Consider the following 14,274-nt stretch of genomic DNA (forward strand, 5'->3'; position numbering starts at 1 on the left):
ACTTCTGGAACCTGAGCCTCTTACCTCTCCAATAAGGAAAAATACAGACAAAAGTACAAATAAAGGGAAAATGCTGTAAGTTTTAAAATAAAACCTTTTGTTGTTTTGTTGCTTTTTAGTTTACACTAGGAAACTAGGATTTTATGGGGTTTGTGCTAAAAAACAAATTTCTAGCATTTATTAAGGGGGAAATGAATGTATATATTTTTTGTAAGATGAATGAGTAAAGAATTTCACAATACCACATCAAATCTTTAAACTTTCTATAATTTTTGAGTAACAAAGCTTCTAAAGTCATAATTCAAATTCCTTCATATTTGAAATAACTATTGTTTATATATGTGTATACTTGTTTATATTTTTATCAGCCAGTAGCAAGATTACTGAGGCATTTAGGGATTCTGAAGGAAAGGAAAAAAAAAAAATTAGGTAGCTTCAGCTAATACATAGTTTTCTTGTAAATTTACTATTTTGGATAACTAGTACTTATTCTACTGTAGTATTTTAGAGCACTGTAATAGGAAAGACACATGATAAAGCTTATAATATGCCATAAGTATTCTGAAATGTAATTCATTCATCTTAATAATTACATTCATAGCTTAATTTACTGTTAGTTTTCAAAATTATGATGTTCAACTTGTCTAAAACTAAGATTTTAAATAATACAAATTCTTTTGCCAAGTTAAAAAAATGTAGAAATCATAATGTAGAGAAGACACATGAAAATAGAATAATTATAGAAATAATGTAGTCCACTAGAGAAGGGAACAGCAAACCACTTCAGTATTCTTGCCTAAATAACCCCATGATAGTATGAAAAGGCAAAAATATAGGACACTGAAAGATGAACTCCCCAGGTCGGTAGGTGCCCAATATGCTACTGGATATCAGTGGAGAAATAACTCCAGAAAGAACGAAGGGATGGCGCAAAAGCAAAAACACCACCCAGTTGTGGATGGGATAGTGATAGAAGCAAGGTCGATGCTGTAAAGAGCAATATTTCATAGGAACCTGGAATGTCAGGTCTATGAATCCAGGCAAATTGGGAGTGGTCAAACAGGAGATGGCAAGAGTGAATGTCAACATTCTAGGAATCAGCGAACTAAGATGGACTGGAATGGGTGAATTTAACTCAGATGACCATTATATCTGCTAATGTGGGCAGGAATCCCTTAGAAGAAATGGAGTAGCCATCATAGTCAACAAAAGAGTCCAAAATACAGGACTTGGATGCAATCTCAAAAACGACAGAATGATCTCTGTTCGTTTCCAAGGCAAACCATTCAATATCATGGTAATCCAAGCCTATGCCCGGACCAGTAATGCTGAAGAAGCTGAAGTTGAATGGTTCTATGGATAACTACAAGACCTTCTAGAACTAACACCCAAAAGAGATATCCTTTTCTTTATAGGGGACTGGAGTGCAAAAGTAGGAAGTTAAGAAACACCAAAAGTAACAGGCAAATTTGGCCTTGGAGTACAGAATGAAGCAGGACAAAGGCTAATAGAGTTCTGCCAAGAGAACACACTGGTCATAGCAAACACCCTCTTCTAAAAACACAAGAGAAGACCCTACACATGGCCATCACCAATGGTCAACACCGAAATCAGACTGATTATATTCTTTGCAGCAAAAGATGGAGACACTCTATACAGTCAGCAAAAACAAGGCCGGGAGCTGACTGTGGCTCAGATCATGAACTCCTTATTGCCAAATTCAGACTTAAATGGAAGAAAGTGGGGAAAACCACTAGACCATTCAGTTATGACCTAAATCAAATCTCTTATGACTATATAGTAGAAGTGAGAAATAGATTCAAGGGATTAGATCTGATAGAGTGCCTGATGAATTATGGGAGGATCATGACATTGTACAGGAAACAGGAATCAAGACCATCCCCAGGAAAAAGAAATGCAAAAAAAGCAAAATGGCTGTCTGAGGAGGCCTTACAAATAGCTGAGAAAAGAAGAGAAGCTAAAGGCAAAGGAGTAAAGGAAAGATATATCCATTTGAATGCAGAGTTCCAAAGAATAGCAAGGAGAAATAAGAAAGCCTTCCTCAGTGATCAATGCAAAGAAATAAAGAAAACAATAGAATGGTAAAGACTAGAGATCTCTTCAAGAAAATGAAAAAATAAAATAAAATAAATTAAAAAAAAAATGAGAGATACCAAGGGAACATTTCAAGCAAAGATGGGCTCAATAAAGGACAGAAATGGTATGGATCTAACAGAAGCAGAGATATTAAGAAGAGGTGGCAAGAATATACAAAAGAACTGTACAAAAAAGATCTTCACGACCTAGATAATCATGATGGTGTGATCACTCACACTTACCTAGAGCCAGACATCCTGGAATGTGAAGTCAAGTGGGCCATAGGAAGTATCACTACGAACAAAGCTTGTGGAGGTGATGGAATTCCAGTTGAGCTATTTCAAATCCTGAAAGATGATGCTGTGAAAGTGCTGCACTCAATATGTCAGCAAATTTGGAAAACTCAGCAGTGGCCACAGGACTGGAAAAGGTCAGTTTTCATTCCAATCCCAAAGAAAGGCAATGCCAAAGAAAGCTTAAACTGCTGCACAACTGCACTCATCTCACACACTAGTAAAGTAATGCTCAAATTCTCCAAGCCAGGCTTCAGCAATACGTGAACTGTGAACTTCCAGATGTTCAAGCTGGTTTTAGAAAAGGCAGAGGAACCAGAGGTCAAATTGCCAACATCCGCTGAATCGAAAAAGTGAGAGTTTCAGAAAAACATCTATTTCTGCTTTATACTATGCCAAAGCCTTTGATTGTGTGGATCACAATAAACTGTGGAAAATTCTGAAAGAGATGGGAATACCAGACCACCTGACCTGCCTCTTGAGGAATCTGTATGCAGGTCAAGAAGCAATAGTTAGAACTGGACATGGAACAACAGACTGGTTCCAAATAGGAAAAGGAGTACATCAAAGGTTTATATTGTCACCCTGCTTATTTAACTTATATGTAGAATACATCATGAGAAACGCTGGGCTGGAAGAAGCACAAGCTGGAATCAAGATTGCCAGGAGAAATATCAATAACATCAGATATGCAGATGACACCACCCTTATGGCAGAAAGTGAAGAAGAACTAAAGAGCCTCTTGATGAAAGTGAAAGAGGAGAGTGAAAAAGTTGGCTTAGAGCTCAACATTCAGAAAGCTAAGATCATGGCATCCGGTCCCATCACTTCATGGCAAATAGATGGGGAAACAGTGGAAACAGTGGCTGACTTTACTCTTCTGGGCTCCAAAATCACTGCAGATGGTGATTGCAGCCATGAAATTAAAAGACACTTACTCCTTGGAAGGAAAGTTATGACCAACCTAGACAGCATATTAAAAAGCAGAGACATTACTTTGTCAAAAAGGTCCGTCTAGTCAAGGCTATGGTTTTTCCAGTGATCATGTATGGATCTGAGAGTGGGACTATAAAGAAAGCTGAGCACTGAAGAATTGATGCTTTTAAACTGTGGTGTTGGAGAAGACTCTTGAGAGTCCCTTGGACTGCAAGGAGATCCAACCAGTCCATCCTAAAGCAAATCAGTCCTGGGTGTTCACTGGAAAGACTGATGTTGAAGCTGAAACTCATACTTTGGCCACCTGATGCAAAGAGATGACTCATTTGAAAAGACCATGATGCTGGGAAAGATTGAGGGCAGGAGGAGAAAGGTATGACAGAGGATGAGATGGTTGGATGGCATCACCGACTCGATGGACATGGGTTTGGGTGGACTCTGGGAGTTGGTGATGGACATGGAGGCCTGGCGTGCTGCGGTTCATGGGGTCACAAGGAGTCGGACACAACTGAGCGACTGAACTGATGAACTGACTGACAGAAATAATGCACTGCCTTTTTGGAATTTCAGCTTTGAAAGAAATCACTGATTTTATCTGTGTATAGTCTACAAAAACAGATGATTTCTGTAAATAAACTGAAATACAATATTTAATGTTTATAATTACCTTTTCAATTTTAGGTTTATGATCACTTTAGTCTACAAAATAGTCTCAACCATTGCTAGCCAAAGTGTAATTCCAGGACTAGTAACATCACCTGGGAACTTGTTAGAAATTAGGTATGTGAGAGATCACTCTAAACACACTACATCAGAACCTATATTTTAACAAAATCCCCAAGTCATTTACAGAGATGTTAAAGAGTTTGAGAAGGAAAAGTCTAGACAGTTGACAAACATCTGGTTATCTTTCTTAGTCTTTTTATAGGCACTATTGAAAAATATTGCAAAACTAGGAAAAACAATAAATAAATACATTTTAGAAAATGACAAGGCTTTCAACCAGTGGAAAGTGGTTAAATGCCCTTGCTATTTCTCTAAGTCTTAATAAATGGCTATGATAGGCAAATTTATTCTTTGACAAACCTATGAGGTGGTGCACTTTCAAAGCAGAATAAAGTTTGATGGAGTTCACGATTATAGAGCTGAAATATACCTTAAAGTTCTCTCCTTCTAGCATTTATCAGAAGAAAGCTAAAGCAGAGAAATTATACCACCAGCAGATTTAGGTCCTAATAAAGTAATCAAAGGGCTTCCCTGGTGGCTCAGATGGTAAAGAATCGGCCAGCAACGCTGGAGACCTAGGTTCAATCCCTGGGTTGAGAAGATCCCCTGGAGGAGTGCATGGGAACCCGCTCCAGTATTCTTGCCTGGAGAATCTCCATGAACAGAGGAGCCTGGAGGGCTACGGTCCATGGGGTCACAAAGAGTCAGACATGACTGAGCGACTAAGCACAGCACAGCTAAGTAATCAAAGAAAGCTAGTTATCAGCACAACTGTGAATCTCACAGTGTGAACAACTGAACTATTCCATCACCTTATCTTCCATAGTCATTTCAATCTTATAAAAGCAAGTCACAGGTGGAACTGGTCAGATATACAGAGAAAAACTGAAACGGTATCATAAAGCCTCAAAACGTTGAGTGTATCCAGCTGCTTTGGTTTGTTTACTTCTTAAGTGACTGGGGGGAAAGACAGAGAAGAAAAGTTTTTCTGAGTGTCTAATTTTATCAATTGTCTCACGCAATTCTTACAACAGTCCTTAAGCTATTATTATTTGTATTTTTCACATCAATAAAACAAAGCTTAGTGCAGTTTAAATTCCTTACCTAAATGTGTACAGCCCAAGTTTCTGGCACTAAGTTCAGCAATCTTTCCACTACACTACACTGCTTCCTGACTGATGTTCTTGACACAGGCCGGGACCTGAGACCCTTTGCTGCAGTGGTGTAATAATGCCTGCACCTAGACAAATGTCTCCTCCAGCTACAAATTACAAAGAAACTGTAAGAGACTAGAAACAATTGCATGCATTCATAGCTGGGGCAAATTATAGACCACAAACCCAACGGCCACCTCTGAACAGCCAGGAACAAAAGCACACCCTTACCCTTACCCCATGTAAGGAAAAAGCTCACCCCATCCCCCAGGAGGTCACAGAAGAGAGTGAAAACAAGTAACTGTTTTTCTTTCTCCCTCTCTGGTGGGGGGATCTTTATATGAGATGAAGATAGGGGTGTGTCCAAGGGTCAGGCTAGAGGGATGGCTTAGGTGTTTTGCCCACCCCTTTGATGGTATTATGCAGGGGGCATGCTTAGTGCCCTGCCTTTGCTCCCTGTTTTTTGGTCTTTTTGTATCTTTTTGTTCATAATTTACTCCAACTGCTCATGTATGCAGTTCTATTTTTAGCTCCTTAATCTGTAGCTCGGAAATGTTTGTCCAGGTGCAAGCACTGCAGCAAAGGGTCCCAGGTCCCAGCATGTCTGGATCTGATAAGCTAACTGTACAGTATTACAAATGAAAGAACTAGTTAAATATTATCAATTATTTTGGTACCAAATTGTATTCACACAGAATTCCTTCTTTCCTAAATAATGGAAAAGATGTACTGCAGTAAATATTGTCTGTTTAGATAAATGGTAAGTCATAACACTACTTTGTCAATATGGTCTAATTGTTTACAAATTTTAGCCATACATATTCATAATATATTAATATCTAATCATTTCATGTTTTATTTGAATGAAACTAAAGCAAATGTTGGTAATAAATACACATCTTTGGCCAACTTTGATTTGAATTATAGAGTCTCCCACTTTCTTTACTAAATATTTCTTAAACAGCACAACCATGAAATTAATTCAGTACCACTTTATACCTGGCCAGATGTGTTCATTTTGGGGGCAACCGAAGCATCAACAAGCACAACTGAAAGATCCCCACCTGGTCCAGAACTCTTGAATACATTACTTGAACACTTTGGTGTAATAAAAGCCCACTGCCACAAAGTTAAAAGAAAAAAGACGAAATTTCATCTCCCTGAAATATTTTTAAGATTACTGTTATAGAGGTCTGTCATCCATCCATTCTCTTATTCAGGTTTTGTTATATTATCCTATTTCGTGGCAACTGTGCCAATCCATTTGAAATGTACATTTTACTGCAATAAGTGCACATAGTAGCATTTCTTTTTGAACATCCAGGCTGCTACATACAGTGTGAGAATCTAATTTTAGAACAGAACACTTATGTTCCACAAACACTGTGCAACAAAGGAAAAAAGGGAACAAAATATGATGCTAAAAATAAGTCTTGTGTCTCATGCGACAGAGCAAATTGAATGAGAAAATACTTGTGAATTTGATATCCATCTGTATCAAATGTTTCCAAGAGTCACAATATCAGGAATTTTCTTTAGTAGGTTAAATATGTGGGACGATATTTACTCAAATCACAGAAGCTTATATTTAGATTTTTAACAACTCCTCTTTTATTTATCTTTATCAGAAAGCAGGTAAATGGGAATATAATTTCCAGGTAAGTCATCTATAGTTGCCAACGCAAGCAATTCTCTGAGTAGCATTCCTAATAAAAATAGTGGCTTGATTTACTTTTTGAAGGCTGTGTATATCAGACAAGTATTAAATTTCCATAGTTCTACTGACCCATAGCTGTGATTTATGTATTATTAGAAACAATTAGTGAATAGGAATTTCAGTAGTTTAGTATTGTTTTTAGTTTTTGCTTACTAAATACACTTACAGACTTATTTAATACTCATATTCTATTCTAATAAGTGCACATCACCTTATTGGGAGATCATACTTAACATTTTGAATAAGAACTTTACTATATTAATACTTACATAATCATTATTCTGTACTTGATCAATAGGGGAAATCCTATTGCTTTTGCTACTAAATTAACTATAATAGTCCAAGTTTACTCTTATTTTATCATTATATACAGCAATAATTAATTTCATTTCAAACTTTTAGTATGGCATCTTTTAAACTGAGACCTGTATGACTGGTTTTTCAATCAACCATGCAGTCATTTCTATTTGTGCATTAAAATATTAAATTTTTTACTTAGTGCTTTTTAGTCCAAAGGTATAAAGGTATTACCTAATTTTATGATTCATATTTTGTCCCAAAATTGTTTCCCTAGCCTGTTTCCAATTGGCTTCCAGCTCTAATTGTATCTTTAAAGGGGTACAGTTGGAAATACTCCATGACACACCTTGTCTTAGATAGAAAAATTATGTTTAAAGACAGGAATTATTACTTTTCTTATGTATCTTAAAATAGTATGATTGAAATTTTATAAATCCTAGGAAATAATGTTCCATACTTTGGTAAAGAATAATTAAGTAATACTGTATTATAAACAAAAAACAATACTAGCTTAGGGTTCATATTTCCCTGTTCTAGTCAATATTTTAAATCATGCCATTCAAAATGATATTTGGCAGTATGCTGCTTGTCAGCCTGTATGTCATATTGCCTTCAAAACTGAGTTAATATGACAGTTTCCTAAAGTTGTCAGAGGCATTTGTAATAAATATGACAAGGGCTGGTATGCTTAAAAGGAGTATTTAAAAGAAAAAATGTATACCTAATATGAACATATCCACGGTCCTGTATAAAGAGCATAGGAAAAATAGAAATTAACCAATGAAGATGAAAAAGAAGTTATTTTAAATAAATATGAAAAACCACTAAATAACTATAAAAAGTCATTTCACATGTGTTTTTTGTCCATATCATTCTTTATCCTGTCCATATGTCAAGAAATATTTATAGTGGAAACACACAGTACTAATGCAGATGCAGCGAAACTGACACAAATACAGTATTCTGACATATAGTAAGCACAATAAAGCTGCTATTACAAAATAATTATTATAGATGTTTAATAGATTTTTTTATTTTGCTAATGCATATTAAAGTGTTCATACCTTTTGATCTTGGGATTTCACTTCTAAGAATCCTCTGTAAAGAAACGAGATACACGTGGAAAGAGATGTTCAGAGATGTTTATCCCGGCATTCCTCCTAGTAGCTCCAAACTGCATATCCCCAATGGGAGAGTTAAATGATTTTTGGCAAGTCTCCTTTGTAGAAATTATTTTTTAGGTTTTTATAATATTTAACTTTAAAAATGATGCCCATAATATAAAGTGAGGCCTATTTAACTAGATGAGCTCAATTACATAAAAGTGATAAAAATTACTAGAAAAAAATATTAACAATTGGTATCTCTTCTATACCGAATACTAAGAAAAAAATACTTGTTTTTTTCAAACAAATGAAAGCACTAAATGTCTTATGTGTTTTTTAAAATGAAAAATAACTTATCTCAAAAGGATTATTTCAGATTTCGAATTTCCTCTGGTTAAGGTTTTGTCTGAAGCACCTAGAGAAAAATAACTCATTTAATGCTAAGAGCATTTTATTGCTGGGAGGAACACTAAGCATGTAACATTTTCTATCCAAATTTAACTTTTGTCTCAAATGTTTCACCATTTGATCTCAGGCTCTTCTCCATATTCTCAGTCTTATCTTCAGATACTCCTACTGAAGGGATGTGGCTCAAAGTTCCATGAATGAAATTAGTGTGTTATGTGCCTTCCGTGTTTACCCAGTAGAAATTGTATATTGCTGAGAATGACTGATTTATTACTGCCTTTGTACTTGATTTTGTCATTATTCATTATTTTCTTTGTCAAACAGACCCACACTCTTCTTCACATAATCACCCAGTCCTGTCTCTCAGTAAGCAAAGTAGCTGATGGCTCCCAACAGCCCGCTGTGGAAATATGTAATGATAGCCCTTTGCAAAAATGGCTTCTAAGAAACTATACAAGAATGGAAATTTTTAGAAATATTTTTAAGAATTCTACTGATTACTTTCTCAAATAATTTTGGAGGTTTGTATTGCAGACTTTATAAAATTTTAGTGTTTTTGTTATGCTGTGTAATGAAATCTCAACTTACTTATTTAAAATGTGTTTTAAAAATTTGTATGTGTTATTTCTCCATGGAGCTATGTTTCATCTTTAGGTGCTCATTACTTTGGAGGCTGCATATATTAAGTGGTATTTTCTCATTATCAATAGGTATTTCCAGTTTTTTCCATATTTTAAATATACATAAGCATAAATGATGGAATTACAAAATGGCATATAAGCTCTTTTTAGGCTAACTCATACCCATGTCTATATGACAAGAGATTTTGTATTACAGCTGAAAAAATAAAAAATAAAAAAACTAACATAGCCAAAAATTATTTTTAGAAGGATGAAATTACTAAATTTTGTTAATTTTTATTCAGTTACATTGTGTGAGAATATAACATATCCTTTCTAAAGTTTACTATTTTAACTGGAAACTTAAATGCATTATTGAAGACTAATTCTCAAAAACTTTATGAAGTAAATTATTTCTAAGCACTTTCTGTGGTTACTTAAGTGATATAATAATAAAAGCTTTTAAGAACTGTACTTCCATTTCTGACTTGTGTGATTGTGAATATCTTCACAGTAGGCAATAATATAAACCATTATTCAAGTCAAAAAACTGGTATGGCATTCTTGTAAAGAGTACAAATATGTACCTGTCCTGGTTCTTGATTTTAAGGGGATTATTGTACTATAAACAAAACCTATCATATTGTCCAATTCTTCCCTATGTGAACACACAGGAAGTCAGGGAGTTAGTTGGTCTGGTTCAGATTAATAATAAAAGGTTGATAGAAGAAGACACAATTGAGCTTGGAATACTTGTGACAAGATTGGAAATGGAAGCATGGGGAGGAGAGGAGGAGAAAGGAGGGGTGTTGTTTAGATTAGGCTTACACTTGAGACAAGGGCATTCCAAACATGCATTGGAAAGCTGGCAAAGTCTGGACTTTTTGCACAAAGAGAACTTGTATACAAGACAATTTGCATTTATCATCTTCATTTGTTTTCAAAGAAACATTGGAAAGTGCAATGCCCATCAAGTGGTCTTCTCAGATTTAACTATTTAATCTTACAAGTCAACTTACAGAATGCAAGGGCAGAAACCACAACTTGCTTCTCTCAGACTCTGCAAAAGTTCCACAGCAGTTTATATACTCTTATGAGAGCAAGCTTCTCCACAGGTGATAGCCCTGAGCAAGGCCATGCGAGTCACATCAAGCGGTTGTAGAAAACTACCCTGGTGTAATAGCTTATGCCTCAAAGGAGACAGTATCTCTAACAGCTGCCCAAAACCCAAGGGAATATGCAAAAGTACACTTTGCACTTAGAAAAGTCCACTACTTGGCTTCCTGTCAGGTATTATAATGCAGTTTATCAGATGAAGATGCAGTAAATCAATCAAAGGTCATGTTCACCATAACTATGCCTTTAAACATATTATAGTTAACAATTTTACCCTTATCGGGTTGGCAGGAGATCACAGACAGTTGACTACAGGTCAGATATTTTAAGCAGTAGGGAAAACAGCATTTATATATATATACAGTAAGTATATATAGTAAGTATAATTACACACATATATAGTTAAGTATAACTAAGCATCTGAAGGAATCTAAGTCTTAAGAATGATTTAGTAGCTTGCCCAAATCTTCATAGCTAGTAACTTGGGGAGCAGAAATTCACATTTATGGCTATCTAACCCTACCTAAAAAGACTGATCTTTCTACCCCACTACACTGAAAAGGAGAATACTTTCCTTGGTCGGTTGTTATCTTAACAGCAGTAGCTTTTGACTACCAATGAATTCCTTCAAAAAAATTTTTTAAAGAATACTAATGTTTTAGAAATTATCATTATATGTGTAGTTGACAATACATATTCAATCTAATCCTTAAAGTCATATACATGTTTTTTAAAAGGATCTAATAGAAGCATACAAGGGTAAGTGGCTTTTTTGGAAAAGGACATATATACACAAAGGACCTCAGGTATGTAACAAAAATGAAAAACATTTTGTTGATTTTTAACTAGAATTTTCTAAAAACGATGTTTCTGTTTTGTATCTTTTTTCAATCTGGCTGTTGGTTCATAAACCAACAACATAATTTCTGGCATTATAAGCATAAATCAGCTATCTTCTTGCCTATCTTTGGCCATTTCTTCTTTTGTCTGTTTTTCAGTATAACTGGCCTTCATGTATTGAAAAGAGCAACAACAAAGGCCAAAGTTTTCAAATCTTCTTCACATCTAATAGCCTTGCTCTTTTCATTTCCTGCTTGTTGTCTATTAAGCATCCTTTACCACAAGCTTATTTTCCATTCTATCTTTTCTCAGGACAGTGCAGTCCAGGGTGTTGGGAGCCCTAATCCAAAACAAATTGTAACTGTCTAGGCAGTGTTTCTCTCCCACTTTTGTCTGTGTGCGCATACCCCCTGCATTTTTTATCTTCCAACTTTCAATATAATATCAAAAGCCCGTACTAAGTTGCTTCAGTCGTGTCTGACTATGTGACCCTATGGACTGTAGCCTACCAGGCTCCTCTGTCTATGGGATTCTCAGGACAAGAATACTGGAGTGGGCTGCCATGCCCTCTTCAAGGGGATCTTCCTGACGCAGGGATTGAATCCACGTCTCTTATGTCTCCTGCATTGACACTTTACCAGTTTACCACTAGCACCACTAGCGAAGACAATCAAGAGTCCACCCCCCCCAAAAAAAAGTATTTGTCTCCCTTTAATTTTGGTAATTTGCAACAAAAGTATACGGCATGTTTTTTTCAAGATATATTTCCGAATCACCTTCCATATTCAAACATACCTCTTCTGGCCGGGAAGTTTTTCATATAGTATGGTTCTAGACCAACTGAGCAGAACAGTATAAGATATTGTATATAATCAGTGCATAAATTATTATGTATGTAAAGCCATGTGTTCTTAAAATGTTTATCTGAAAAGCTCAAAAATATGATGTCAAAATGTAAATATGGACTCAAGAGAGATGCAATGACTGGTTAACATGATGAAATTACTGGAATTACATTTTAGCATTTGGGTACTGAGAAGACGCTTCTTAATAAATATTATTATGAAAATATATAGATATAATATTTTAAAATATATGTCCATCACATATTTATTTGATGTTGGTATTTAAGATCCCTAAAAAGGTACAGTAAATATGATGATCACACTATCAAGTAAGACAGATCTTTGTTGCCATGATAATTACTCTCCTACAATGAATGTCTCACAATCACAGATACTATGGCTAATACAGTATTTTGAAATGGGAACATCTCTTCAAGTTTTGAGTCCCAGCAGTGACATCTCTTTGCATGTTTGCCAAATGGTTACTAAATAACACATGCCTAAGAAAACTAAGATTCTGTAAAAGATTGTTAATATTTTCACTCTTCAACTGAACTCTGAATTCACAAATAGGTTATTTGCAAAGGAGTCTGAATTCTTGGCAGTGCATGATAAGTATCAGCCAACTTCTTTAACCATCTGCAAATAAAGGTGTATTAGACAATGATGAAATCATAACAATGAAAGTTGTATAATAATTAACTCAGAGCCACCTGTGCACAGTTCCTTTTACAAACATCATCACAATGTTTATACCAAAAAAAAAATCATACAGGATATTTTAAAGAGTAGATTTAATCTGATGAGCTAGTGCAGTTTAAGATAAAACATGTTGCACTGATTATTGGTTATCTTTTACAGAGACTCACCTTGAGACATGTTAACAGTAATCAATGTCTAGATGAACCTTCTGAAGAAGACAAAATGGTGCCTACCATGCAGGACTGTAGTGGAACCAGATCTCAACAGTGGCTGCTAAGGAACATGACTCTGGGGGCCTGAAGACCATTTCCCCTAAGCCATGAAAGTGTCTACACTTATGTTTTTCCATTATTTCAATTAGGGGAAAATATTAACTTTGTTGAATTGAAAGTTTTAAAAATCCTTTTAGTATTCTAAAACAGTTGTTTATAATTCATTTTTAGGAATGTTTGCTTACTTCCCTACTAAAATTTGTATCTGATTAAAAAGCACATAAAAAGAATAAATAACAGCAAACTGTTATTAAACATCAGAACAACGTGAAAAACAAATTGTGTTTGCTTTTAAAAAAAAAATTGCCATGATGTCACAGAATTAGTTTGGGGGTGGGGTTACTTTTATTTTTTTTCTTATCATAATGTGGCGAGAGAGACAATGTAAATGCCTTACAAGGTAAATTCATTATGAAATTTTATAAACTCTGTTTCCACTGGACCTTCACGAAAACATGCCAATTTTCTGTCAACATCAAGTGCATATATTGAATTATTTCTGAGCAATGAAAATTCACCGTACAAAAATCAGCTCTAAATTTTGTACCAGGAAAAAAAATTAAGATATTGACATCTCATAAGGTCTTATTAAAACATCACAATTTAAACAAAAAAGAGAAGGAGAATATGAAAATTCAATTTAAAGTACATGAAATCAGAAGAAACCAGCTAGGGAGCAAAATGAAATTAAAAGGCAACAACTGAAACATTTGAAAAGATACTCTGTTAGGTTGCAATCACTTCTAAGGCAGGCTAAGTGTAACAATCAGCTTGGTCTCAGAATTGATGTGGAAAACTCAATCTTTAACCACTCAGTCTCATAAACTGTACAGTTCTTTTTCTCTTCAGACACTGTGACTTGTCTCCTAGGCTACAGAGAAGTGTAGGTAAAGGGTGGAATATTAGCCTTAATATTTAATTCTTAGGCATTTAGGGTTTCAGTTAAGTTACTAAGACCAACTTATTTTATATTAAAAAATAACGCATTAATATCAGAATTTCATTGCTCTGCCAGAATATCTAAAGTTTTAATCACTAGGAGAATGAATTCAATATATACTAATTAAACTTTTAATTGAAATGCTATGAATTATGTCTCAAGGAACACAATCATAATTAACCTACCTTCACATGCTATTTTT

The 14,274-nt window shown here is 35.0% G+C and overlaps 1 protein-coding gene across 3 annotated transcripts in view; it reads left to right on the plus strand.

Moving 5' to 3' along the window:
- The window catches only part of GALNT13 (polypeptide N-acetylgalactosaminyltransferase 13), a 597,872-nt gene extending 584,480 nt beyond the window's left edge, over nucleotides 1-13,392 (plus strand). For 2 of the 3 annotated variants that reach the window (XM_043488172.1, XM_043488173.1), the window contains exons 13-14: nucleotides 9,062-9,258; nucleotides 13,020-13,147. In XM_043488172.1, coding sequence (XP_043344107.1) covers nucleotides 9,062-9,250 — 189 coding nt within the window. In that variant the 3' untranslated portion in view covers nucleotides 9,251-9,258; nucleotides 13,020-13,147. Of the gene's footprint in view, nucleotides 1-9,061; nucleotides 9,259-13,019 lie in introns of all 3 variants that reach the window. The other variant, XM_043488174.1, reaches the window with a different exon arrangement.
- The last annotated feature ends 882 nt before the right edge of the window (nucleotides 13,393-14,274 follow it).

The sequence above is a fragment of the Cervus canadensis genome, chromosome 15 (assembly GCF_019320065.1).
Source record: "Cervus canadensis isolate Bull #8, Minnesota chromosome 15, ASM1932006v1, whole genome shotgun sequence".
Taxonomy (NCBI): Eukaryota; Metazoa; Chordata; class Mammalia; order Artiodactyla; family Cervidae; genus Cervus; species Cervus canadensis.